General features: G+C 44.8%; 1 protein-coding gene across 1 annotated transcript; it reads left to right on the plus strand.

Moving 5' to 3' along the window:
• Positions 1–1,798: 1,798 nt before the first annotated feature.
• On the plus strand, positions 1,799–26,969 carry LOC116272961 (Purkinje cell protein 4-like protein 1). Its single transcript, XM_031661876.1, has 3 exons — positions 1,799–2,058; positions 25,188–25,242; positions 25,857–26,969. Exons 1-3 carry the CDS (start codon positions 2,050–2,052, stop codon positions 25,997–25,999), a joined length of 207 nt encoding a protein of 68 aa, XP_031517736.1. The 5' UTR covers positions 1,799–2,049; the 3' UTR covers positions 26,000–26,969.
• The last annotated feature ends 605 nt before the right edge of the window (positions 26,970–27,574 follow it).

Consider the following 27,574-nt stretch of genomic DNA (forward strand, 5'->3'; position numbering starts at 1 on the left):
CTTCCATCAGCGCAGAGCCATACAACTAATACCCCTACTTATAGGGTTAGGAATGGCCGCTGCTGCAGGAACCAGAACAGCAGGTTTATCTGCTTCATTATCCTACTACCACACACCCTCAAAGGATTTCTCAGACAGTTTATAAGAAATAACAAAATCTATCCTTACTCTACAATCCCAAATAGACTCTTTGGCAGCAGTGACTCTCCAAAACCGCTGAGGCTTAGACCTCCTCACTGCTGAGAAAGGAGGACTTTGCACCTTCTTAGGGGAAGAGTGTTGCTTTTATACTAACCAGTCAGGGATAGCATGAGACACCGCCTGGTGTTTACAGGAAGAGGCTTCTGAAATCAGACAATGCCTTTCAAACTCTTATACCAACCTCTGGAGGTGGGCAGCATGGCTTCTCCCATTTCTATGTCCCCTGACAGCCATCTTGCTATTACTCCCCTTTGGGCCCTGTATTTTTAACCTCCTTGTCGAATTTGTTTCCTCCAGGATTGATGCCATCAAACTACAGATGGTCTTACAAATAGAACCCCAAATGAGCTCAATAACAACTTCTACTGAGGACCCCTGGACCAACCCACTGACCCTTTGGCTGGCCTAGAGAGTTCCCCTCCGGAGGATACTACCACTGCAGGGCCCCTTCTTTGCCCCTATCCAGCAGGATGACCACGCTAGATAGATGACCCCTACCTAGCGTGGTCATCACCCAATTTCCAACAGCAGTTGGGGTGTCCTGTTTAGAGGGGAGATTGAGAGGTGAAGCCAGCTGGACTTCTGGGTCGGGTGGAGACTTGGAGAACTTTTCTGTCTTACAAGAGGATTGTAAAATGCACCAATCAGCACTCTGTAGCTAGGATTGTAAAACGCAGCAATCAGCACTAGCTGGAGGTTTGTAAAATGAACCAATCAGCACTCTGTAAAATGCACCAATCAGCAGGACATGGGCTCAGACAAATAAGGAAAAAAAAGCTGGCCACCTCAGCCAGCAGCAGCAACCGGCTCAGGTCCCCTCCAAACTGTGGAAGCTTTGTTCTTTCGCTCTTCACCATACATCTTGCTGCTGCTCGCTCACTCACTCACTCACTCACTCTTTGGGTCCAGTGCCACCTTTAAGAGCTGTAATACTCACTGCCAACATTTGTAGCTTCATTCTTGAAGTCAGCGAGACCCAGAACCCACCAGAAGGAACTAACTCCGGACACAGTAGGATTTGATGAATCCTAAAATGTCTTCCAACTCCTAAGATCTATGATCTTCCACATCAAACAGGCACTTCACAATTTCTCTGTTCTTTGCGGAAGAACACTGTCCATTTGCTCCAGTCTCTCTCTTTCTCTCATTCTGTCTCTCTCTCTCTCTTCCCATAGCCTTCCTCCCTCTCTTGTGCTGTTCTCTGGTCCACGGTGCTATCTTACTACAAAATCTTAATCTGCAACATCTCTTGGCTTTACCCCTTTCATTCACTGTTTCCTGCTTTCCGCGTACCCTCTTAATTTCCTTCCAGCTCTTCTCTTTCTCAGACTCACACACTCCTTCCATTCCACTCCCCCCCTTGCTTTCTTCGTGTACATCTCCTTCCTTCCTCTCTTTTTTTGCTCCCCCTGGTTCATTTTCCGTCCGCACATCCCCGATGGTCTCCCCCTCCTTCCCGCTCTCTGTCTTACCCTAGTTTGGAAATGCAGCAGACCTCTAAACCTGCCAGCATTGGATGCAAGAGGCTGTCATGCTACGGTAGGAGGAGCTTCTATTGGTCGGGCTGGAGGCGGGTACCGAGCTGAGTATAAAAGATGGGGTCGGAGGCGGCGCGCCGAGAGGCTCTGACAGGACGGGTCGAAGAGGGTCGTCTGGCCGGAGCCGGGCGACGGAGAATCCCGGGTGCCAGCACCAGAGCAGCGGCTCTCTGCACTAACTCGCCTCTCCTGGTAAACCGTAACCCCTGTCGCAGAGCCCGGCAACTCTCAGCTGTCGCCCGCGGAGCCCCGAGGGACCCTCGCCTCACCTGTGCGTGCCGCGCCTGGAGCGCCCTGTGCAGCTGCGGAGATGAGCGAGGTGAGCGGCGCGCCCCCGGGGGTCTCGGCAGAGCTGCGGCGGGGAGGGGGCTGAGGCTCGGGATGCCAGGGAGGCGAGGGAGAGTGAGGCAGACCGTGGCCGCGAAGAACCCTCCAGGGGCGCACCACTGCCCTCCTAGGAAAGCTCTCACCTCCGGGCGCTGGGAAACGATTGGAAGACGGGGTGCTTTCAGTCTCCCTACTGTGAACGGTGCTTTTGGGGGTAACTGGAATCGGCTGTAGAGTCGGGAAGTGGGGATGCTGAGCTCTCGTCATCCCCTTGGGATACTGCCCCCTGCATCTGTCTGGCTCCCCTTACCCCCTCACTTCGCTTCTGTCCTTTCTCTCCTGGGGATGTAAGGCACTCACGTTCCTTACGTAGCATCTAACAAGAACTCCATCCCTGGCCCCTGGGGAGGGCCACTATGCCCCTTTTAGAAAGGTGGTATCCTGCCCTCCATTCATTCAGTCAGGAACGTTGGAGGGATCTTTTCGGGTATTTAGAAGCCCCTGCCAGCTCCTGGGGAAATTTCCCCTTCAAGAATAGACCTCCCTCTGCAGTGCTTGTTACGAACTAGGTCTTCTAGCAGGCCCTGTGGTGTTCATCGTGGCCAGACCCAGTCCATTAACTGATTTACTGTTTTCAAAGAACACTGTTCCTGGGGTGGGGGAGTAGGGGGCCAAAGCAGAGACTTTGGAAAGACATCTCCTATTGTCTATTTGTAGGCACAGTCTCATCTCCAGAAACAAGGATCAGCCTTCCCAAGTGAAGTCAGTCTGGTTACTGGCATCACACGCTTGCCCTCTGCAACCTCTTTCCTAGTACCCACGTCATTATGTTGAACCTAACTCCTCTGCTATATGTCAGATATGTATGTAGGTCTGCAACTTACCTGTGATGTAGCCTTAGGCAAAGTACAAAACCTTTGTTTCATTTTTTATCTGTAAAATGGGGATAATATTGGTTGTTGTAATAATTAAATGAGATAATATATGCCAAATACTTCAAACAGGACCTGGCACTCAATCTATATTAGCTAGTATCTTACTGTTTTTTTCCTCCTCCATTAGAATATTACAGAAATTTAGCAGAAGAATTCCCAAAGACATTAGATTACTGAAGGAATAGGACCCTGGAGCCTAGGTTCCAGTTTAGATAGTAAAAATGAAGATCTCTACTGACTCCTACCAAAAGTTGTCACCCAGGGAGCTAATTAGTGCCAACTGCTGTGTTGTCTTGGTTGCCATGTTCACTAATTTTATCCTGGAAAATTCAGCTAGTCTGGGGGCTGCAGATGAACCAAAGTGATTTCCAGTCCCTCAGCTGGTTGTGACTCTGATGATGGCAGTCTTTCAGAAAGAAAAGAAAAAAACTCATCAACCTCCTCTTTCAGCTCTAATGTGGGAAGAGAGGTTTTCTTTGCCCTCTTTTCACTGAGGTCTAGGGTTCATACTACTCCTCCCACCCCGAGCATTTCTAAATCTGAAAGCTGTAATCCAAGCCATCCCCTGGGAGTTTGTGATCTGAAGGCTATGCCAACGTGAGGAATTGTGGTTAGCTTGTTTTTTCTGGGGAAAGTGCACAGCCCCTTTGTAGGACACACTACAGGGGCTGGCATTTAGGGTAGTATTTGGTGGAATGAGAAGCCTGTTTTGTGGCAAAGGAAACAATTTGGTGTTTGAGGGGTAGGTCAAGTCTGCGCCCTCCTGACTCAGCAGCTGCATTTGGTTAGCCTTCATCAGGGTCTCAGTAGAATGATGAGAGAAGGATCCACGGATGGAGACTGTCAGTGTACCCAAGTATGCCCAGCCTCCTAGGCTATCAGTGTGAACTCGTTTTAACTAGCAATTTAGTCATAGAAGCTGTCTCCTAATACGGAGCTGAGCCTGGTCTCAGGGATGAGTACTTATAAAATCCAAGAGCAGCTGTCTCTGAATCAGGTCACAAAGGGGTCTCTGCTTCTCTAGGGGCTGCGACCCAGCCTGTTTTCTTCCTCTTGTAAAAGCTATGGTAAAAGGTGGAAGTGTTGCCCAGAGCTCTTAGGGAGACTCCAATCTGCTTCATTTCTCTCAGCCCAGCCCCATGGGGCTCCTCTTTCAGGCAGAAGAGCCCGGCCCAGGAAAGCCCTGTGTACCTTGAATCTTACGTAAGTTTCACCTCCCCCAACTGCTTATTTTCTTGCTTCAGAGAAACTGCATAAAATGAGGCAATTTGGGATGTCTTTAAGAGACTCCTAATTCAACTGAAGAACAAAACCAGGGAGGAGTCTCCAGACCTAGAACAACCAACAATGCAGGGGTTCTGGTGGGGCTGCTGGGGAGGATCTCTGACTCTGCCTTGCCTTTGTGGCTCTTTACTGTCACTCTTTACTGCAGTAGAGCATTTCCCTGTAAGTGTGTGTGTGCGCGTTCATGCACGAAGGAGCTGCAGGGACTCATCTCCAATTTGTCTGCATTCACAGCTGCAGGCAGGACTTGATTGCTGTGGATCACACTCTAGCTCCTGTGGTTTAATAACTTTTCCCTAGTTTCAGTGACGGGTGGGAATGGGAGATGTGTTCAGTCCCTGAGGGCTCTTTCCTGTAATCCTTTTTCATACAGTGTAGCTGGCTGCTTAAAGCAGAATTGCAGGTTCTTTTGTAATCCTGTTGCATTTCTCATCTGCGAGGAGCCTAGCTGGGGGAATCCCTTGGTTCAGCAGTCATTCTGCTGAAATGGGAGTCATGGACCACTAGTGACAGTCTTCATGGTGTCTGTCCTGTGTTTTGGCTGGCAGGGACTGGGGCAGGGACAGATCAACTAGAAATCTCATTTAGGGGACAGCTTAAACCTGATGCTCCTTCATTATCCTGCTTGCTGTCTTCTTACCTAATGAGAATGGGATATCACACTTTGGAGATCCACACTCTCTTTCCTGTGCACATGTGTCTGCATCTGCCACCTTCTTAACAAGGGAAGTTCAGTCAGAATGATACTATTCTGTTGTCTCCTGTGAACCAGTTGTTAGGGAACCTGGTGTGGACTTGGAGGAGATCCAAGTTTATCTCTCTCATTGGTATGTTACTTTTATTATGGTTATATTGGATATACAAAATAGAAAATCTAGTCACTTACTGCTATTGAAATGCCTTCTACCGGCTGGGCGTGGTGGCTCACACCTGTAATCCCAGCACTTTGGGAGGCCGAGGTGGGTGGATCATGAGGTCAGGAGATGGAGACCATCCTGGCTAACAAGGTGAAACCCCGTCTCTACTAAAAAAATACAAAAAATTAGCCGGGCGAGGTGGCGGGCGCCTGTAGTCCCAGCTACTTGGGAGGCTGAGGCAGGAGAATGGAGTGAACCCGGGAGGCGGAGCTTGCAGTGATCACGCCACTGCACTCCAGCCTGGGCAACAGAGCGAGACTCCTTCTCAAAAAAAAAAAAAGAAAAAAAGAAAGAAATGCCTTCTACCTCTGGAAACATCTGCTTTGGAGTGAGGAAAATGAGAACTTGCTCATCCCTTTCTTAGTCTCCCATTTACGTTGCTGGTTTTAGCTGCTTAGGCAGGAGCCTCTAGCTGATAGAAGTAGATGACTGTCATCCTGTAACTTGGAAATATGGATGATTTCTTCTCTCAACTACAGCTGTGATTTCTTAGCTCTTAGAATGTCATCTTTATAGGGTCAGGCAGCCGTAAGTAATATGGCTGAAGTCCAAATACACAAACTTGATGCGTCTTTCACCTCTGCTTATGGAGGCTCCTAACTGATGGAAGTGGTGGAGATAGAGTTGCAGGCAGAGAGGATGAAGAAAGATGAATAATTGTCTCTTCAAGGTGGTGGTTCTATGAATGCCTCCCTCTGTTTTCTTTTTACTTTTCTATGTTTCTAAATTGTCTTTCACGAGTCTATTTTATCATAGAGAAAAATAAACTTAGTTCTGCAAAAAGTTCTTCAAAATAGAAAAATATATCTTTCACCAAGAAAACCTCAAATAAAATGTCAAAACATTTTAGTGATGCGATTTTAGATTTGTTAAGGAACACTGAAGATCATCTGGTCCAATATTCTCATTTTACAGGTGAGAAAACTGGGGCCCAAAACTTATCTAAGTTTATACTGTACTAGAACCAAGACTAGGGCACAGTACTTCTGACTTCTCATTCCAAAAGAATATTCCATAGGACTCCTTTAACATTTTACTTCAGTAAATACAGAATTTTTTTTTTTTTTGAGTTGGAGTCTTGCAGTGTTGCCAGGGCTGGCTGGAGTGCAATGGTGCGATCTTGGCTCATTGCAACTTCTGCCTCCGGGGTTCACGCGATTCTCCTGCCTCAGCCTCCCAAGTAGCTGGGATTACAGGCACTTGCCACCACATCTGGCTAATTTTTTGTATTTTTAGTAGAGATGGGGTTTCACTATGTTGGCCAGACTGGTCTTGAACTCCTGATCTCAGGTGATCTGCCCACCTCAGCCTCCCAAAGTGCTGGGATTGCAGGGGTGAGCCACCGTACCTGGCCACAGAATTATTTAATTAGCATGCAATCCCTTAATATATTTCAGGTACCTTTTTTTTTTTTTTTTAAGACAGTGTCTTTTCACCCACCCAGGCTGGAGTACAGTGGCACGATCATGGCTCACTGCAGCTTCAAGCTCCTGGGCTTAAGCAATCTTCCCACCTCAGCATCCCTTGTAGCTGGGACCACAGGTACATGTCACCATGCCTAGTTAATTTTTTTTGTATTTTTTGTAGAGACAGGTTTCACCACATTGCCCATGCTGGTCTCAAACTCCTGAGCTCAAGCAATTCACCCATCTCAGTTTCCCAAAACGCTGAAATTACAGGCATGAGCTACCATGCTTGGCCTCAATACTTTCTTTCCTTTTTTTTTTGAGATGGAGTCTCACTCTGTCACCCAGGTTGGAGCGCAGTGGCACCATTTTGGCTCACTGCAATCTCCACCTCCTGGCTTCAAGCGATTCTCCTGCCTCAGCTCCCGAGTAGCTGGGATTACAGGCATGTACCACCAGGCCCGGGTAATTTTTGTATTTTTTTTAGTAGAGATCATGTTTCACTATGTTGACCAGACTGGTCTCAAACTCCTGGCCTCAAGTGATCCACCTGTCTCGGCCTCCCAAAGTGCTGGGATTACAGACATGAGCCACCATGCCTAGCCCCAAGTACTTTCTATAAGAAATATAGGCTGGGCGCAGTGGCTCACGCCTATAATCCCAGCACTTTGGGAGGCTGAGGCGGGTGGATAATGAGGTCAGAAGTTCGAGACCAGCCTGGCCAACATGGTGAAACCCCATCTCTACTAAAACTATAAAAATTAGCCAGGTGTGGTGGCAGCTGCCTGTAATCCCAGCTACTTGGGAGGCTGAACCAGGAGAATTGCTTGAACCTGGGAGGCAGAAGTTGCAGTGAGCCGAGATAGCACCACTGCACTCCAGCCTGTCACATAGCAAGACTCCATCTAAAAAAAAAGAAATATAAGCAATGTGGCTGAGTGTGGTGGTTCACACCTGTAATCCCAACACTTTGGGAGGCTGAGGCAGGAGGACTGTTTGAGCTCAGGAGTTTGAGACCAGCCTGGGCAACATGATGGCACCACTACCCTCCAGCCTGGGCGATAGAGTGAGACCCTGTCTCTCACACACACAAAAAAGAAATATAAGCAGTGTGATCTAATAATGCTGAGCAAGAGGAGAGAGACAAGAGACCAACATTAGATAATATTTTATCAACAGGGTTCATTCTGGTAGAATACTAGTCAGGGCAGGTACTATCCATCCTTATGCAGGATGCCTAGTCACCTTAAAAGTGGGTGCAGAAAATGGGTTGGAGTAGGTAAGCTGATAGGAGTGAAGGAAGTAGGGAGCCTGAAGGCCCTCTTTTCATGAGTTCTTAATTTCAATGTTCATCATTGATTCCCGTAATTGCAGGAAAGCCGGTGTCTAAGTAAAATTGGTGCACCCGATGACCAAACAGCCTCTGGATATTCAGTCCTCTTTTGTTTGGCCGTTTGACTTCCAAGTTGGGAGTTCAAAGACTTTGGAAAGAGAATGGTAAGGCCAGATGTCATGGCTCATACCTATTATCCCAGCACTTTGGAAGGCTGAGGTGGGAGGATTGCTTCAGCCCAGGAGTTTGAGACTAGCCCGGACAACATAGCAAGACCCTGTCTTTACAAAAAATGAAAAATTAGCTAGATATGGTAGTGTGCATCTGTAGTCCCAGCTACTTGGGAGGCTGAGGTGGGAGGATTGCTTGAGTCCAGGAGGTCAAGGCTGCAGTTAGCCATGATCGTGCCACTGCACTCCAGCTTAGGCAACAGAGCACGGCTCTGTCTCTGGGGCGGGGGGAGAAAGAAGGGCAAGAAGATGGGGAAAGAAGAATGAGAAGAATGCATTAGGCTGGCAAGGTAAGTGATGAAATCTTACTGGGATTCAAGCATCCTGAGTGCATGATTTTCTAAATCCATACTCCAGACCTGCTGCTGAAAATGGCTTGACTCGGCTGGAATTATTTTAGTTACAAAAGTAAGCTAAATGAGAGCAGATCGAAAACCACATTTCTTTTTCTTTTTTTTTTTATTTGAGACAGAGTTTTGCTCTTGTTGCCCAGGCTGGAGTGCAGTGGCATGATCTCGGCTCACTGCAACCTCACCTCCCAGGTTCAAGCGATTTTCCTGTCTCAGCCTCCCAAGTAGCTGGGATTACAGGCGCCTGACACCACGTCTGGCTAATTTTTTTTGTATTTTTAGTAGAGACGGGGTTTTATCATGTTGGCCAGGCTGGTCTCAAACTCCTGACCTCAGGTGATCCACCTGCCTTGGCCTCCCAAAGTGCTGGGATTACGGGTGTCAGCCACCGCGCCCAGCCTCAAAACCACTTTTCTAAAAGATCTGCATCCCAGAAAGGTGCCCATAAACAAGTACCTAGAAATCTAGACCTTGTCGCAGTGTCCTCACTGAAGCCTGATTTCTATTTCCCTCTAGGCTTATTCCTGAAGGCATGCCCAGTACCCCACCCAGGGAAAAAGGGTGCCATTTACCATTCTGTTGTCTTTGGTGCTGCCTCCCTCCCACACAAAGCCCTCCAGCTGAGTGTTTGCTTTGTAGGCTGCAGGGGGATTAATACGTTTATTTTGGGACATTAACCATGGGTGGGATGCACATTGAAGATTATAGTAATAAATGATGCTTTGGCACTACTCTCTCTCCCCCATTCCCTATACCCCAGTGTGGGGTGAAGGCACAGCTTTAAGCTGTGTGCAGAGCACCACAAATAACCACTCATTAAACTGTGGCAGCCCATGCTAGGGGGAACAGGCTGGGGCTGTTGACTCACTGCATATCATAAGCTGGCATGGCCAAGGAATTCTGCATCTGACTCCAGTTGGGGGTACTTCTATTCCAGGAAACGGGTGGGGTGGCTAAGAGGCGAGGATCAGACAATGGGGCTTGGGAGCTAGGGCTGTTTAGGTTCTAATTCTGTCTTAGGATGCATCTGAGATATAGGGTATTGGGGAAATAGTCTATATATTAAGAGAGGAATGTGTGTATGTAGAACCTGTAGTAAGGATTCCTAGTTCTTTTTCTGTTATCTTGAGGGTGACCTTGAGCAAGTCTTTCTGAAGCTGTTTAAGGACTGCAGCTGGTTGCTGCACTGAAAGAATTGAAACAGTTCCAACAGTGCTGCAAAAACAGCAGTCTAGGGTCTTCCAGGGGCACTAGAGGATCCCAGAAGCCTCTATAAGGTTTTTTAGCAGTTACCTTCATTTAACATTGGAGGAGAATATGTCAGAAGGGATAAAAGGGTCCCAGGGCTGGAGTGGGAGGGTGCAAAGCCTCTTTGTCACCACTTGGAAGCAGATCCACTAACTCCTGTCCCCCTTCACTTCCTGCACCTCTAGCAGGGAGCTTAGGAAGCCTAGGATTTATGTCAATACAAAGGCAAGGAAAGGAATTTTTAAAGGCTAGTATTTAGGATTTTTAGGATTCAGTCCCTTTTTAGGTTTTCTGCCTTGGACTGTAGGACAGGATTCTGAGTTCCTGTGCGTATTCATCTAAACTAAGTAATTCTGGCAGTAAGTACCAAATTGTGTTTATAATGTGTTTTTATTTACACAGCATCCAAACTATGTCATGCAAATACAGGTATAAGTAGTCTAGGTATGATGAGGTGATCCTTGCTCCTGTTTGTTGCTGCTGTTAACAGCCCATGATCTCTCTTTAAAGAGCCCAGTGGGCTGAGGAATATGGGGAAATCTGAGTAGTATCCTTTCCAGGGTTCTAACTCACTGCTTGGAGCAGAAGGGGCGACACTATCTTCCATTTTCCGGTGACAATGGTTGCTGTGGTAACACTGTTAAAGATGAAAGCCACAAAGGAAGGAGGAAACACAGCCCAAGAAGGGAGCAGGGAAGATTGGGCCTAGAGTTATAGGGTATCTGCTCCCCAGTAGTGGTAGCAGGAAAACAGCACCAAAGTTGCTACCATTTTGACTGTCTAGGTGCTTGCTACCACAGTACTATGTTTCGTTTTTGTTTTTGTTTTGTTTTTGTTTTTTTAGACAGAGTCTGGCTGTGTCACCCAGGCTGGAGTGGAGTGCAGTGGCGCGATGTTGGCTCACCATGACCTCTGCCTCCCAGGTTCAAGCAATTCTCCCACCTCAGCCTCCTGAGTAACTGGGATTACAGGTGACCGCCACCATGCCCGGCTAATTTTTGTATTTTTAGTAGACACAGGGTTTCACCATGTTGGCCAGGCTGGTCTCAAACTCCTGACCTTAGGTCATCCCCCTGCCTTGGCCTCCCAAAGTGCTGGAAGTACAGGCGTGAGCCACCGCACCCGGCCAACAGTACTATCTGGTGAGGCAGGGAATAGACTTACACAATGATCTTCATGACACAAAAGTGGACGAAAGGACTCAATCAAGGAGATATAGTTTGTTTACTCCTGAGTGCTAATCTCCTTCTCCTTGTGGTGTATAACTTAAAAAAAGAGATGTCTCAGGGTTCCCAGAGGTTTAGAGCCATTCTCAGCACTTCTGGGGGCAGACATTGGGAAGACAGGGAGACTGTGATTTCTAGGGCTTGTTTAGAGGAAAAAAAAAAAAAAAAAGAGCATTTATGAAACTCCTACAGTAGCAGAATAAGCCTCCAGGGCCCTTCGAGCAATCCCAGGTATTCTCTTCCTCTTTCAGTTCCACTTCGAGAAGAACTACTCTGTGGCAACTCCACTCTCTGACACTAGTATTTTAACCCTGCAGTAAATACCTCAGCATCTTGACCTAAACCTATTCTTATATTCAACCCCAGGGTATATTACTTTGGAATAATAACTATTTATTGCAATATGTGCTAGGTATTTTACATACATTTTCTCTAGTTCCTTTTACCTTTTTTTTTTCTTTTGGAGATGGAGTCTCACTCTTGTTGCCAGGAGTGCAATGGCGTGATCTCAGCTCATTGCAACCTCTGCCTCCGGGGTTCAAGTGATTCTCCTGCATCAGCCTCCCAAATAGCTGGGATTACAGGCATGCACCAACATGCCTGGCTAATTTTGTATTTTTAGTATAGACAGGGTTTCACCATGTTGGTCAGGCTGGTCTGAAACTCCTAGCCTCAAATGAGCCACCCGCCTTGGGCTCCCAAAGTGCTGGGATTTCAGGCATGAGCCACTATGCCCTGCCCTTTTATGTTTCAAGATAGATATTACCTCTCCCCTGCAGATGAGAGATCTGAGCACAGCAAAGCTAAGCAATTTACCCAATGTCACAGAGCTAGGAATGACAGAGCTGAGATTTGAACAGATAGTCAATGCAGATCCAGGGTATGAATCCAGATCTGTCTGACTAGTGTGCCACATTGCTGCTCCCAGGAATTTGAAGCCTAACAGAATTTTATTTTATTTTTTTCGTTTATCCTCATCCTCTATGTGACGATAAGGCCTAAGCAAATTTTAATTCACATAAATATCCATTAAGTACCTACTATTACAAGACACAGGTTGTAGTTATTGTAGGCTAGACACAAACAAATGGAAAACATGGACTGTGCTTCAAAGGAAATAAAATCTAGCAGGGTGCTGAGGGTAGGGAAGGGGAGGTAAGACATATTACCTGTACTACAGGTACAGGTAATATGAAATATACTTCATGAGAAGGTCTTTCCTTCATTCTCAGCTCCTTTTCAGGCACATATGTTAAAGTGAAGGAAAGCAGTAACCTGGCTTCTGAATCCCTTTTCTATAACCTCTGAACTGGCTACAGAATGGAGGCCCTCAACTGTCTGGAAGCAAATTTGATTTCAGAAACTTAGATGATGTTGCAAATAAAACAGAGAGCCCCCCTCATTTATTTAAAAAAGACTTAGTGTAAATCATGTGTAAAGGATCAAAAACAATCAATAGGAATTAATGACACAAAAAGGAGGCCGGCATAAGAGAACCATATGCCAAGGTCCTGAGGTGGGAAGGAACATAGTATGTTCCAAAGATGAGGTCACTGAGGTAATCAGAGGCTGAGTAATGTATAGCCTTTTAGGCCATATTAAGGATTTGGGGCTGAGTGTGGTGGCTTACACCTGTAATCCCAGCACTTTGGGAGGCTGAGACAGGAATACTGCCTGAGCCCAGGAGTTTGAGACCAGCCTGGGCAACATGGCAAAAACCTATCTCTACAAAAAATACAAATATTAGCCGGGTGTAGTGGTGTGTGCCTGTGGTCCCAGCTACTCAGGAAGCTGAGGTGCGAGGATTGCTTGAGCCCAGGAGGCCAAGGCTGCAGTGAGCTGAGATTGTACCATTGCATTCCAGCCTGGGCAAGAGTAAGACCCTGTCTCAAAAAAATAGTAATAAAGGACTGGGCGTGGTGGCTCACACCTGTAACCCTAGCATTTTGGGAGGCCGAGGTGGGCAGATCACCTGAAGTCAGAAGTTCAAGACCAGCCTGGCCAACATGGTGAAACCCCATCTAAAAATACAAAAATTAGCCGGGCATGGTGGCACGTCCTGTAATCCCGGCTACGGGGAGGCTGAGGCAGGAGAATTGCTTGAACTCAGGAGGCAGAGGCTGCAGTAAGCTGAGATCATGCCACTGCACTCCAGTCTGGGCAACAGAGAGAGACTCTGTCTCAAAAAATAAATGATAATAAAATAAAAATTAAAAAGAACTTCATCTTTTATCCCAAGAGCATCAGTAACCACTTGGGTTGTTACAGTTGCTCATGTCAGAGCCAACTGTGTTAGGGTGTGCAATGATCTGAATGTTTGTGTACCCCCAAAATCCATATATTGAAATCCTAACCCCCAAGGTGATGATACTAGGTGAGGCCTTTGGGAGGTGATTAGGTCATGAGGACAGAGCCCTCATAAATGGGATTAGTACCCTTATAAAAGAGACCCCAGGCTCAAAAAAAAAAAAAAAAAAAAAAAGAGAGACCTCAAGCTAGGTGCAGTGGTTCATGCCTGTAATTCCAGCACATTGGGAGCCTGAGGCAGGCAGATCACAAGGTCAAGAGATTGAGACTATCCTGGCCAACATGGTGAAACCCCGTCTCTACTAAAAATACAAAAAAATTAGCTGGGCGTGGTGGCATGTGCCTGTAGTCCCTGCTACTTGGTCAGCTGAGGCAGGAGAATTGCTTGAACCCAGGAGGTGGAGGTCTCAGTGAGCTGAGATCACGCCACTGCACTCCAGCGATACAGCGAGACTCTGTCTCAAAAAAAAAGAAGAAGAGAGACCCCAAAGAGGTCCCTCTCCTCTTCTACCATGTGAGGATATAGCAAAAGACGGCCATCTACAGATGGAAAGTGGGCCTCACCAGTCATTGAATTCAGGTTGTTTCTAGTTTTTGGCAATTACAAGTAGAGTTGCTATAAATATTAATTTACAAATGTATGTGTGAACATAAGTTTTAATTTCTCTTGGATAAATAGGAATAGGATTGGTGGGTGGTATGGTAAATATATGCTTAAGAAATTGCCAAAGTAGCTATATCTTGCATTCCCACCAACAACGTATGAGAGTTCCAGTTGCTCTATATCTTTGCCTCCACATCTTTGCCTCCACATGGTATCACCACTAAACAGAAAATTTTTAATAGATATGTGGTGATATCTCATTGTGGTTTTAATTTCCATTTCCCACTTGATGATGATGTTATATATCTTTTCATGTGCTTGTCATTCATGTATCTTCTTTGGTGAAATGTCTGTTCAAATATTATACCCATTTTAAAAAACTGTGTTTTTAATTATAGAGATTTAGAAGTTCTTTCAAAACTTGTTCTGGATGCAAGCCTTTTATCAGATATTTGATTTGCAAACATTTTCTTCTAGTCCGTAGTTTGTTTCTTTTATTTTCCCCCGCCCCCTGAGACAGAGTCTTGCTCTGTCTCCAGGCTGGAGTGTAGTGGCACAATCTTGGCTCATTGCAACCTCCGCCTCCAGGGTTCAAGCAATTCTCCTGCCTCAGCTTCCTGAGTAGCTGAGACTACAGGCACATGCCACCGCGCCCAGCTAATTTTTGTATTTTTAGTAGAGACTAGGTTTCACCTTGTTGACCTGGCTGGTCTCCAATGCCTGACCTTGTGATCAGCCTGCCTCAGTCTCCCAAAGTGCTGGGATGACAAGTGTGAGCCACTGTGCCTGATCTTTTTTTCTTTTTTCTTTTTTGAGAGAAGCTCTCACTCTGTCACCCAAGCTGGAGTGCAGTGGCGTGATCATAGCTCACTGCAGCCTTGATCTCTGGGTTCTAGTGATTGGTCCTCCTACCTCAGCCTCCCGGGTAGCTGGGACTACAGGTGCATGCCACCACACTTGGCTAAAATTTTTTTTTTTTTTTTTTTTTTTTTTTAGTAGAGACAAAGTCTATGTTGCTCAGGCTGGTCTCGAACTTCTGGCCTCAAGTGACCCGCCCTCCTCAGCTTCCCAAAATGATGGGGTTACAGGCGTGAGCCACCGTGCCCTGCCTAATTGTACATATTCATAGGGTTACATAGTGAGTGATGTTTTGATACATATAACATATAGTGATCAGATCAGGGTAATCCCTAACCTTTTTTTTTTTTTAAGCAAATTCTTCTAGATCCTGATTTCTTTTTTTCTTTTTTAAAGCATTTCCCTAAACTTTTAATATTGGTATTCCTGGGCTGGGCACAGTGGCTCACGCCTGTAATCCTAGCACTTTGGGAAGCCAAGGTGGGTGGATCACGAGGTCAGGAGTTCAAGACCAGCCTGGCCAACATGGTGAAACCCTGTCTCTACTAAAAATACAAAAATTAGCCATGTGTGGTGGTGGGCGCCTATAATCCCAGCTACTCTGGTGGCTGAGGCAGGAGAATTGCTTGAACCCTGGAGGTGGAGGTTGCAGTGAGCCGAGATCGCACCATTGTACTCCAGCCTGAGCAACAAAAGCGAAACTCCGTCTCAAAAAAAAAAACACAAAAGTTATTCCTCAATATTGACAATTCCTATTGTCCTAGACCTGCTTCTTTCCTCTCTAATGGTAGTTGGAAAAGAAATTCAGGTTGAGGGAGGCTTTTATTTTATTTATTTATTTATTTATTTATTTTATTTATTTTTTTTTGAGACGGAGTCTTTGCTCTGTCGCCCAGGCTGGAGTGCAGTGGCGCCCACTCGGCTCACTACAAGCTCCGCCTCCTGGGTTTAGACCATTCTCCTGCCTCAGCCTCCCGATTAGCTGGGACTACAGGCGCCCGCCACCTCGCCCGGCTGGTTTTTTGTACTTTTAGTAGAGACGGGGTTTCACCGTATCAGCCAGGATGGTCTCGATCTCCTGACCTTGTGATCCGCCCGTCTCGGCCTCCCAAAGTGCTGGGATTACAGGCGTGAGCCACCGCGCCCGGCCTATTTATTTATTTTTTTAACTGACATCCTAAGTCATATATTTATTTGCTTCTTAAAGAGAGAGGGAAGCTTTATATATAAGAGAGTAAAGGGAACTGATTGTCAAGATTCCTGAGGAGGAGAAGGGTAATGGGATCTAGAGCTCAGATGGAAGGACAAGACATCGTCTGACAAATGCTCTGAGAAGAGGCGGATAGGCAAATGTGTGGTGTTTCTCTTTCCTGGAAGTGGGAGGAAATGAAAAGGGTAGGTACTCCTGGGGAAAGTATTAGGGAAAGGGAGAAGTTTACTATGTCATGTTCCTCTCTGCAATCTCAAAGCCTAAAGAAAAAAAGACCCTTAAGCCAACAAGACTCTCCTTCTTTTCCTTCTTCCCCATGGGAAGGGAGAATCTGCAACTTTGAGCTGCAGAGGAAACAAAAGAGTACTCATGGGGAATTGGCAGCATCATCAAGATGATGGAATGGAACATTGGTACACAGCAGGCTCAGAAGCAAGGAGAAAAAGAAATATAGGAAAGTAGGTAAGGAAAGCAACTGAAACCTTCTAGGGAAAATAAATTAAGGAAAAGAATGAGTTGATGGGCCTCACAGTTGCTAATTAGTGTTTGGTATCTATTGAGAAATGAGAAACATTTAATCCTGGCTGGGGAGGGTGCAGGTGCCTCACACCTGTAATTCCAGCACTTTAGGAGGCCAAGGCTGGAGTATTGCTTGAGTGTCTCAAACAAAAAAAACAAAACCCCAGAAATCCTATTCAGTCCTGTGTGGGCAGTGAGGCTGAACTGAACCAAGCTCCAAGCTCACTAGAAACTTGGAATAACAGGCTTGAATGACAGTGAGGGAGGCATTTGAAATAGAAGCCAGTAGAATGATCCTTCACATGGAATTCTCAGACTCTGAAGGGCTGGGTTCTGGCTCTGTGAGTAAAGAACACATATGTAAACTGTGGCTGTCCTCCGGGAGTCAGTCTCGTGTGTCAGGAGGCCCACTGAGCAAACATTAAGATGAAAACCAGAATCAGAGTGATTAGATCAATTAACAGAGCAGAAATGTGAGTGACAGGCATGGTCTGGGATCAGGTTGTCAAATATTAATAACATGTAAAATTGCCCCATAATGGCAGGCACGACTGGACCCTGTTCCCCAAGTTTCCTTTGGAGTATATGTGAAGATAGCATTGTATATGCATGCACATACATGCTCATACTTTTGATTGGAGATTGAGAGATAGCATAGGATAATGATCAGGAACATGGATTCTAGAGCCAGACTGCCTGGGTTCAAATCCTAGCTTTGTGGCTTGTTTGTTCTATGGCTTTGGGCAAGATAACCTCTCGACTTCAGTTTCCTTCTCTGTGAAATAGAAATAATAATTATACCTATTTTATAGGGCTGTTAAAATAATCATTCAACGTGTTAGTGTTTATAAAGTGCTTAGAAAAGTAGCTGGCACATAGTGTATTATATATGATTGTTCATAAAGTAAAGTGAAGAGACATTCTGAAATCCTTGATTTCTTCCAGTTCCCCCAGTTGGGTCCTATTAGGAGAAGGAAGGATTTGCTAAATCATTTCATTGTTGTTATTTCTGGTTGGAAAAGCTCAGTATTGAAAGGAGCAGAAGGCTAGGCACTCCAGCCTGGGTGACAAGAGCAAAACTCCGTCTCAAAAAAAAAAAAAAAAAAAAAAAAACGGAGTAGAAGAGCACCTGAGAAGTTTGTGATCCATACCTGGCCAGAATGAGGAGCTGAGAAATGCTGACCTGTTACAGCTCTTGCAGTTCGGCCTCACTCCTCTGGAGGTATGAGTTTTTGTGAGAAACACTAGAGTACATGGTCTCTTGTTCACCCAGAGTGGACCTCCATGCCTCCTTTGTTTATGTGAAATATGGTTAGTCTGATGGCTTGCAGATGCATATACCAGAGGACCTTAATTCATCTAAAATTGCTGCATTTCTGGAAGATAAACAGGAGGGTTGAGGCAGAGATCAGGGACTAATAAAGGACTGAGCACCACATAGAGGGTGGGAGCAGACAACTTGTGATCTAACTTCCCCCACCCCTAACCTCAGTAAATCATAAACAACTAGATCCAGAAGAACGTCTAGAGTGGCTATTTTGACAACTAGCTAGAGAGAAAGAGAGAAGAGGGTCAGGAGGTAAAAGCTCCTGCCGCCCTTTCAGTGGAAGGTAAAAGGGAAATTTCAAGGGGCATTGTGAGTAATAGGAGTTTTCTTCTTACAGCATCCTTTTCTGGTTTCCCAAGTGGAGACCCCCACTTTTAGATTATTATCTCTCATAAATGTAACCTAAATGGAGCTAGAAACCCCGGGGGTGGGGGGACCAGATGGCAGCTGAGCCACTGCTCCATTCCAGAGCCAGAGATATCAGGAGAGACTTGGGAGGGAAGCAGCTGGCAGGGCAGAGGGAAGGTGGCAGCCTGTGTGGTTTAGTCCTGACACACATTCCTGCTTATTCTCAAGGTCTGCTGATATGAGAAGGAATGTAGAGGAAACAGCCACCTAAGGGAAGATATTTAGAATCAGTCCAGATTTTCCTTCAAAGAGGAGGGGTTGGGGTGAGAGAAAAGATCTGATAGATTAAGGGAATAGGCTTAGAGTCAGACAGAGGGATAATGGCTAAATCATGGATCAGAGTCCGGGGTTTACTGGGAAAAGAGAGCATAGGATTTGAAGTCAGAGATCATGAGACTATAGAACTTGCTTCTTAACCTATGACCCTCTTGTCTGGACAGTTGCTGTTATCCTATTAACTGCATACTCCATCTAGGTCATACTTTTTTTTTGAGACAGAGTCTTGCTCTGTCACCCAAGCTGGAGTGCAGTGGTGTGATCTCAACTCATTGCAACCTCCACCTCCCTGGTTCAAGCAATTCTCCTGCCCCAGCCTCCCCGGTAGCTGGGATTACATTTGCCTGCCATCACGCCCAGCTAATTTTGTGTTTTTAGTAGAGATGGGGTTTCGCCATGTTGGCCATACTGGTCTCGAACTCCTGACCTCAAAGGATCTGCCTGCTTTGGCCTCCCAAAGTGCTGGGATTACAGGCGTGAGCCATTGCGCCCGGCCGGGTCATACTTTTACAGTGTGGACAAACCTCTTGTGATGACAATATTCCTGTGGAAGTTGTCACCTCAGTAACTATTGGGACATTTTATCGATTATGTGCAAAACTAAGAATAGAAAAACATTTGACCACAGGGGTATTATGGGGAGAGAAAGAGTAACAACGGGGCCAGTCTCCTAAGTCTCAGAACAGTCCTTCCTGTCATGAAATCTTTCTTTTGGTCAAAGGGGAACAAGTAGGAATTCCATAGGGTTTCAGGAACACCTTTATGTATGTTCTTCCAGATTTTAAAATGAAAATGTATATGGGCCTGGCACGGTGGCTTGTGCGTGTAAACCCAGCTCTTTGAGAGATTGAGACAGGAGGATTGCTTGAGTTCAGGAGTTTGAAACCAGCCTGGGAAGCATAGTAAGACCCAGTCTCTACAAAAAAATACAAAAATTACCGAGCTGTAATGGTGTGCCTGTAGTCCCAGCTACCTGCAAGGCTGAGGTGGGAGGATCGCTGGAGCCTGGGAGATCAAGGCTGCAGTGAGACATGATTGTGCTGCTGCACTCCAGCCTGGGTGACAAAGCAAGACTAATCTCTTAAAAAAAAAGGAAAATCTGTGTGTATATATATTTTATATATATATACACACACACATATGTATCTTACACAAAATTTGGACCATAACTGAGTTTGAAAAACTTGCCCATGTCAAATACAATATCGCATTAGCATTTTAAATAATTTTTTTTCTAAATTATTATTTTCTTTCCCCGTAATGTTTTATTGGAACCACTTACCAGAATTGAAAGAATAGTTCAAGCCAGGTGCAGTGGCATTGAACCTATTATCTCAGCTATTTAGGAGGCTGAGGAGGAAGAATTGCTTGAGTCCACCAATTTGAGATCAGCCTGGGCAGCATAGTGAGACCCCATCTTGAACAAACAAATAATTAGAGCTAATAAATGATTTCAGCAAAGTTGTTAGATATAAGATCAATGTATAAAAATCAATGGTGTCTCTAAACACTATCAATGAAAAGTCCAAAAAAGGAAATTAAAGCAATTCCTTAAGGAAAGAAAAAATAGTTAAATACATATCCATATGTCTTCCACTTAGATTCAGTAATTGTTAACATATTAGCATATTTGTGTCAGCATGTGACAATATTTGGTCTTATGGAGACAGTACAGCCTGTTGGCTAGGAGTATGGAGTCGGTCTACCTGCGCTCCAAAGCCAGGTTCACTGTTTTCTATTGTGTGATTTGACTTGGGCAAGTTCCTCAACATCTTTCTAAGCCTGTTTTCCTCAACTGTAACATAGGGTGCCATCTTAGAGATTTCAGAGGATTAAATGGGATAATGTTTGATATATAATAAACAATAAATATTATTTGGGTTTTTATCTCCTCTAAAATCACTTAGCCTGGAAGATAGGAACAGTATCTTGATTGGGTTCACCTTAAATTCATGGCCATTAACCCCCAGTGTGCCCTTTGTGCTATCTGGTAATCCTGCTACATCTTCAGGGTCTAGTTGTGTTGCCTAGATTGGTCTTAGACCCCTGGGCTTAAGTGATCCTCCTGCCTCATCCTATGTCTCACCAGCTTACTCACTCTCCTTCTTAGATAATCCTTTCACTCATTCTCCTCTTCCCTCAAACATTTAATACTTCCTGTGCCTTCTTCACTCTCAGCTGACAACTGTCTTTCGTGTTTCGTTAAGACAATGGAAACAATCAGAAGAAAACTTTTATACATTTCTACATCTGCCACCTTTCCTGTTTCTATGCCTGCATTCCTATATTGTAGATAAACTGTCTGTATTCCTATCAAAGGGCAACCCCTCCACTTATGCACCAGATCTATTTTCTCTTGCCTATTTGAGACATCACTCTGGTAATTATCCCCTCTCCTGTATCATCAGTTTTTTTTCTTCCTTACTAAATCATTTCCATCAGCATTTAAAATCCTCCATCTTACCAAGCCTTCTCATAACCCAACATTCATCTCCAACTAACTTCCAAGTCCTCTGCCACCCTTTAAAGAACGGATCTTTGATAGAGCTCTCTGTACTGAAAAATATACAGGCAGATCCAATTTATTTTACCATGAAACTTGTCTCAAGTCTTAATACTTCCTATTATCTCCATCACTACCCCCACCGGGCCTCATCATCTTGCTTGTACCACTGTGAGACCCTCTTAATTGTTTTCCCTGGTTTCTCTCTTGCCCCTCTATTTTCTTTCTTTCTTTCTCTTTCTTTCTGTCTTTCTGTTTCTCTGTTTCTCTCTTTCTTTTTTTTTTTGAGACAGAATCTCACTCTGTTGCACAGGCTGGAGTGCAGTGGCTCGGTCTCAGCTCACTGCAGGCTCCGCATCCTGGGTTCACACCATTCTCCTGCCTCAGCCTCCCGAGTAGCTGGGAATACAGGCACCTGCCACCACACCCAGCTAATTTTTTGTATTTTTAGTAGAGACGGAGTTTCACCATGTTAACCAGGATGGTCTTGATCTCCTGACTTCATGATCCACCCGCCTTGGCGTCCCAAAGTGCTGGGATTACAGGCGTGAGCCACCGCACTGGCCTATTTCTTCCTTTTTATAGAGATGGGGTCTCGCTATGTTGCCTGGACTGGTCATGAACTCCTGGGCTCAAGTGATCCTCCCATCTCAGCCTCCCAAAGTGCTGGGATTATAGGCATGAGACACCACACCCAGCCAGTAGTCTTTTTTTCTACCCATTTGTCAGAATAATCCTTTAAAAACATGACAGACCATGTTTTCCTCTGCCCCCAAACCTATAATGTCTTTTCATCAGCTCAGAAAAAAATCTAAATTCTTTGTCTTGTTCCAAAGACACATATTCTGGCCATCTACCTAACCTCATTTCTTATATTTTCTCCCTTACATAGCTACAGCCATGATGATCTCTCTTTCTCTTTACTCTTCCCTTTCCCATTCCCTCACCCTTGTTGCTTAGGCTGGAGTGCAGTGGCGCGATCTCAGCTCACCACAACTCCACCTTCCAGGCTCGAGTGATCCTTCCATCTCAGCCTCCTGAGTAGCTGGGACCACAAGTGCATGCCACCAAGCTTGGTTAATTTCTATAGTTTTTATAGAGATTGTGTTTCACCATGTTGCCCAGGCTGGTTTCGAACTCCTGGACTCAAGCAATCCACCCATCTTGGCCTCCCAAAGTGCTGAGATTACAGGCATGAACCACTGCATCTGGCCCGTGATGATTTTTTTACTCTTCCTTGAACATAACAGGCACAAACTTGCTTCAGGGACCTTCTACTTGATCTTTCATCTGCCCAGAGGATCTTTTCCCACACATTCACATAGCTTGTTCTTACATTGTCATTAAAGCCTCTACTCAAATGTCAGTCTTCAGAGAGACTTCCCTAGATTACTCTGCTTTATTTTCTTTCATGGCATTTGTCACTAACTGATGTATTTGTTGAATAAGTGCAGGGACTTTCTTTTGCTCACTGCTGTATGCCCAACGCCTATAACAATACTTGCCATGTGATTAGGCACTGACGTATTTGTTGAATGAATCTTTTGCTTCTTTTATACCTCTTTAGTTTATAGAACAGTGTTGAACACAAGTAAGTGCTTGATAAGTATTTATTGAAGTGAGATGGAAACAGCATAATCTACAGAACATAAATTGGATTCTATCAGTTTCTTAAAGCAAAACCCTTACCTCTGGCAGTCATTCAACAAAGGTTTGCATCTGTAAAATGGGGGATGATAATAAATACTCCACTAAGCTGTTTCAAGAATTAGATGAGAAAACATTCATGAAAGCACCCAGTTTTTGTATTTTGTTAAATATAAAGTACTTAAAATTGTGAAGTGAATAAACAGACTCCAAAGGTACCAAGTGCAAGAGTGACTCTGTCTCCAGATGAACCATACCTTGAGACTGATGAATGTCCAGATGAAGTAGCCTTATTAATATAATTTTGAGAAAGGGGAATTACTATTTTTTAAGAGAGCTAGGGTCTTGCTTTGTCTTGCCAGGCTGGCCTTGAACTCCTGGGCTCAAGGGATCCTCCCAAATAGCTGAGAATACAGGTTTATGCCATTGTACCTGGCCTTACTATTACGTTTAACTCTCCATCTGAGCAGGGAACCTGGAAACAAGCATACATATCAGCTGATTATTCTCACTTCAAATTCATGACCTCCTGCCTTATGAGGGGCCTGAATGTCTCTAGCAATCCTATCACTGTTCCTTAGTCCATTTACTCTCCTACTTGCCTAGGTAAGTATTTCTCCCTTCCTTTCTTTAATACCTCTTCCCTCCTCCTCTTGGATGATGACCTTGTTACATATTTTACTTCAAAAAAATAGAAGCAATTAGGTCTCCCTCCAAATGTTCCCTCTGCTTTCGCCTGGGCCTGTAAACTCTGCCTTCCCTCCAGTTCCTGTGGGTATCCTAGTCTAGCTCTTATTCAAGGCCAGCCCTCTATTGATGCACTAGATCTCACCCCCCTCTCCTATTCCAGTAATGATCCTCTTTCTCTCCTACAGTTTTTCCTTGTCTAGTGGATTGTTTCCATAAGAACACAAGCATTCTGTAATTTCTGTCATTTTAAATAAAATCTTCTTGTGACCTCATATCTGCCAGAAGTTATACCCCCATCCCCATTTTTGGAATTCCTTCTATATTTGCTGCTGCAATTCCTCTCTTCCTTTTCCCTTTTGAGCCCATTACAATCATTCCCTCCCCTTTCTCCCCTCCTTCATGGAAAATTCTCTTATCAGTGTCACCAGTGATCTCCCCATAGCAAAACTCAAATGGTCAATCCAGTTCTCATCGTACTTGACTTACCTGCAGAATTAGACACAATCATTCTCTACTCCCTGAAATATTTTCTTCACATGGCTTCCACATTACTGTAATCTCTTGGCTTTTCTCCTACCTGGCTTCTTCTCCATCCTGTTGATTTTTCTTAATTTCTACAATTCTAATCACTGGGATACCTCAGGATTTTATCCTCTTCTGTATCTGAACTCACTTTCTTGGCGATCCCATTCAGTCTCACAGCTTTAAATGCTATCCATATATCAATAGCTCCCTAATTTATATCTGTAGTCCAGGTCCTTCTCTTTAACTCATCTTGAATATTCAACTGGTAATAAAAGCATCTTCTCTTGGATGATTAATAGCCATCTCAAATTTGTTAAAAAATAAGCGCCTTATCCTCCCCCTAAAACCTCCTCTCCCTGTTTCCTACATCTCAGGAAATGGCAGCTGTATTTTTTTCAGATCATCAGGCCAAAAAAATTTGGAATTGTCCTTGACCCATCTCTTTCTCACAATGCTGTTTATCAAATCAACAAATCATATTGGTCATAGCTGGAAAATATTCCCAGAATCCAACCATTTACCATCTTCATCGCCACCATGCTGAATCAAGCTACCATCATCTCTTGCTTGGTTTTCTGCAATAACCTCTTAACAGATTTTTCTGCCTCCTTTCTCATTTCCCTTTTATGCAAATCAGAGGTCTCTGGTGACTTCTCATCTCACTTGTAGTAACAGTCAAACTCCTTAAAAAGACTTCTAAAGCCCTACATAATCTGCTTCCACCCCTAGTTAACTCTGTTCTCATCTCCATTAATCTTTCCTCTTTCCTCTGTCCACTCCAACTACATTGGTCTACTATTCCTCAAACAGGCTAGTCACACTTCCAACCCAGAGCCCTTGAAAACTCCTGCCAGATATCTATGAGCCTTACTTCCTCATCTCCTTCAGCTCTTTGGTCAAATGCAACTTTTCGGAGAGGCTTTTCCTGACTACTCTATCTAAAACTGTATTCCTCCATTTCCACCCCAGTACTTACTACCTCCTTTCCCTGCCTTTTCTCCATAGCACTTATCATCACAGTAGTCATTTTATGTGCTTTATTTATTTGTCTCTATATACACTGGAATGTAAGCTCCATGAGGGCAGAATTTCTTTGTCTGTTTTGTCCTCTACACTTTCTAGCATCAATAAATCTTTGTTGAATGAATTTGGTAACTTTTCCTCTGGTCTCTGATCTCAAGACTCACTTCCTCAAAAGACTAAGGAAATGCACATGGTGATAGGAGGGCTTAAGAGTATATAAGAGGTCTGAGGTGATGGTGCCTTCAAATTACTTCCATGAATATCTAATATTCTGATATTCTAATATTTTTTCCAGCTTAATACCAAAACGTCCCCAGCAACCAACCAGGCAGCTGGCCCAGAGGAAAAAGGTGAGTGGGGTTGGGCTAGGCAGTTTGTAGAGCAGGTGACTACAGAGACATGAAGACAAGTAGAGTGAGTCTGGAATTTCCTAAAGTCAGACATGAAAGGAATAAGAATGTGGATAAGTGAAACAAAGGACTAGGTTAGAACTATAGTACTATATCTATAGGCTTCCTTCTATTTTTCGTAGGAAGTAAACCTATCAGTATTTACTCCTTGATTTTAGAAACTGGGTCTGGAGTGTTGGGGGAGAGAGGTACAAGATAAGAAGAAACTCATCAAAAGTCCCAGCATTATCCCCATCAGAAATTAAGGGAAAGCTGAGGAAAGTGAGTGTGCATTGGAACTTGAACTGTAGGATTTATGAATAAGTGATGAAAGAAGACATTTATTGTTTGGTCCAAGAGTAGCAGAGCTCCCCTAAGTAACTATAGCTAATTCCCAGCCTTAGTACCTTGACTCAGACTTCTAGGGGAATTATCAGGCATTCATAAGCCTAGCAAAAATTGGGGGACCCCAGAGTCTGGCACAAGGTGGACCTTACCCACTGTATTGGGGGCCTGGAGAAAGGGTCTGGAGCAGGTCAGATTAACTCATTAATGAGTCTCCCAACTATCTGCAGGAAAAGCTGGCAATGTCAAGAAGGCGGAGGAGGAGGAGGAGATTGACATTGATCTGACAGCACCCGAAACAGAGAAGGCTGCCCTTGCTATTCAGGGCAAGTTCCGGCGATTTCAGAAAAGGAAAAAGGATCCCAGCTCCTGAATGGCCAGACTTGCCCTTCACCTTCACCCTGGTCCCTTCTCTCCCCTTCTCCACACCCATGTATCTTTATCCCTTGTCCCTCTACCCTTTCCTTGAGGCAAGTTCAACTCTTATATATTCTTGTATCTGGCCCCCTCAAGCCATTACAGAAGTAGAGGCACAAGAGAGATGGAGAAGATGAAGACTTCAATCAGCAGTCACTTGTCTAAGGGTGGAACAATTTCTTCTTGGGATAAGGTTCTTTGATCAGTAGCTATGCCTGCCCTGTAGGGTTGAACAAGAGGCTTCGAGGCTGAGAGGTCTCCCCAAAGAACAATGTGGGAAGGAGGGGAAGGCCTTCAGAGTAGGGTGCCTGAGGGTGGGACATATGCACTGTTCTGCTAGTTACAGCATTCACACTTTAGGTAACATTTTTTTTTCCCCTTCAGATCCTTCTGCACCAACTCCAACTTCCCCTCCCGGGATCTAAGCCACAGTGGGGACTGGAGCCTCCCTTTCCCCCTAGCAGACCTAAATCAATCAGTTTATCACAATAGTGCATGCTGAGTAGATTAGTTCCATGGAAGGGAGACTGGAATGGTGGTGTCAAGGAAAAGCCTCCCTCATCATCTAGTCTAGGACCATAACGGGCCGAAGCAGAAGAGGTTCCAGGGTCACAGGCAGGGGAATGAGAAGTACGGCACATATAGGGAGGAAAGAAAAGTGAAGAAGGGGGAAATCTCTGAAGCCACACGTTACTGCTGGGAAAAGGGTACTACATGAAGGATTGTTGGGGCTTTGCTAACCTGCTCACCTCTTACCCCCCAAGTCTAGCCATCCCCAGAGGCCCTACAAACCAAGTGACTCCTGTAGTTCCCATTTGCCCCACTATGGAGTCAGGGGAAAAGTGGAATAGCCACTCCATGTGATTTTAGCATGTTTAATAATTTTAACAATAAATCACCCCACAAATGGGGTCATTTAACCTCTACTAATGTTTTTTCTTGGGAGGAACGTGATTATAAGCCTGAGCTGGCCTCAGGGAGTGGGGTGGAGGAGCAACTGTGTTGATTGCCTGGTGGCACAAGAAACTAACACTGCCTGAGCAATTTTCAGACTGAAGCCAACCCTCCCTTTCCCCACCCCTACCAACGTTGCCTTCACCTTGATTTGCCACCCACATTGTCTCTGTGCTGCTGTCACCGCCCCCACGGTGCACCTGCAAGAGTGCTCATTTTCCCTTTCTCCTTCCAGCTGAGAGCGTGCTGGGTACACATCCCTCTGAAACAAACCCCTCTGAAAACAAACCTTGCTCCGGATTCCTAAATGACCTATCCTAGATTTCCTTCTTGCTTTGTCTTCCTCCCACATTCTCCCCTCCCCTCCCTCTTGTTTATCAAATGGAAGGGAAGGAAAAGACTCTGGTCACTAGAGAGCCCCACTGTTACACTAAAATTTTAATCCACTAATTACATAAAATTATGGCTTTCAAGTAGCTTAAATTGCTGAGAAATTACCTCTATATGCTAAAACCAGAAGTCAAACGTTTAAAGATTGAGCAAAGAATGATCTGGTTTTTTGTTTGTTTGTTTGTTT

Source organism: Papio anubis, unplaced genomic scaffold (genome assembly GCF_008728515.1).
Source record: "Papio anubis isolate 15944 unplaced genomic scaffold, Panubis1.0 scaffold282, whole genome shotgun sequence".
Classification (NCBI taxonomy): Eukaryota; Metazoa; Chordata; class Mammalia; order Primates; family Cercopithecidae; genus Papio; species Papio anubis.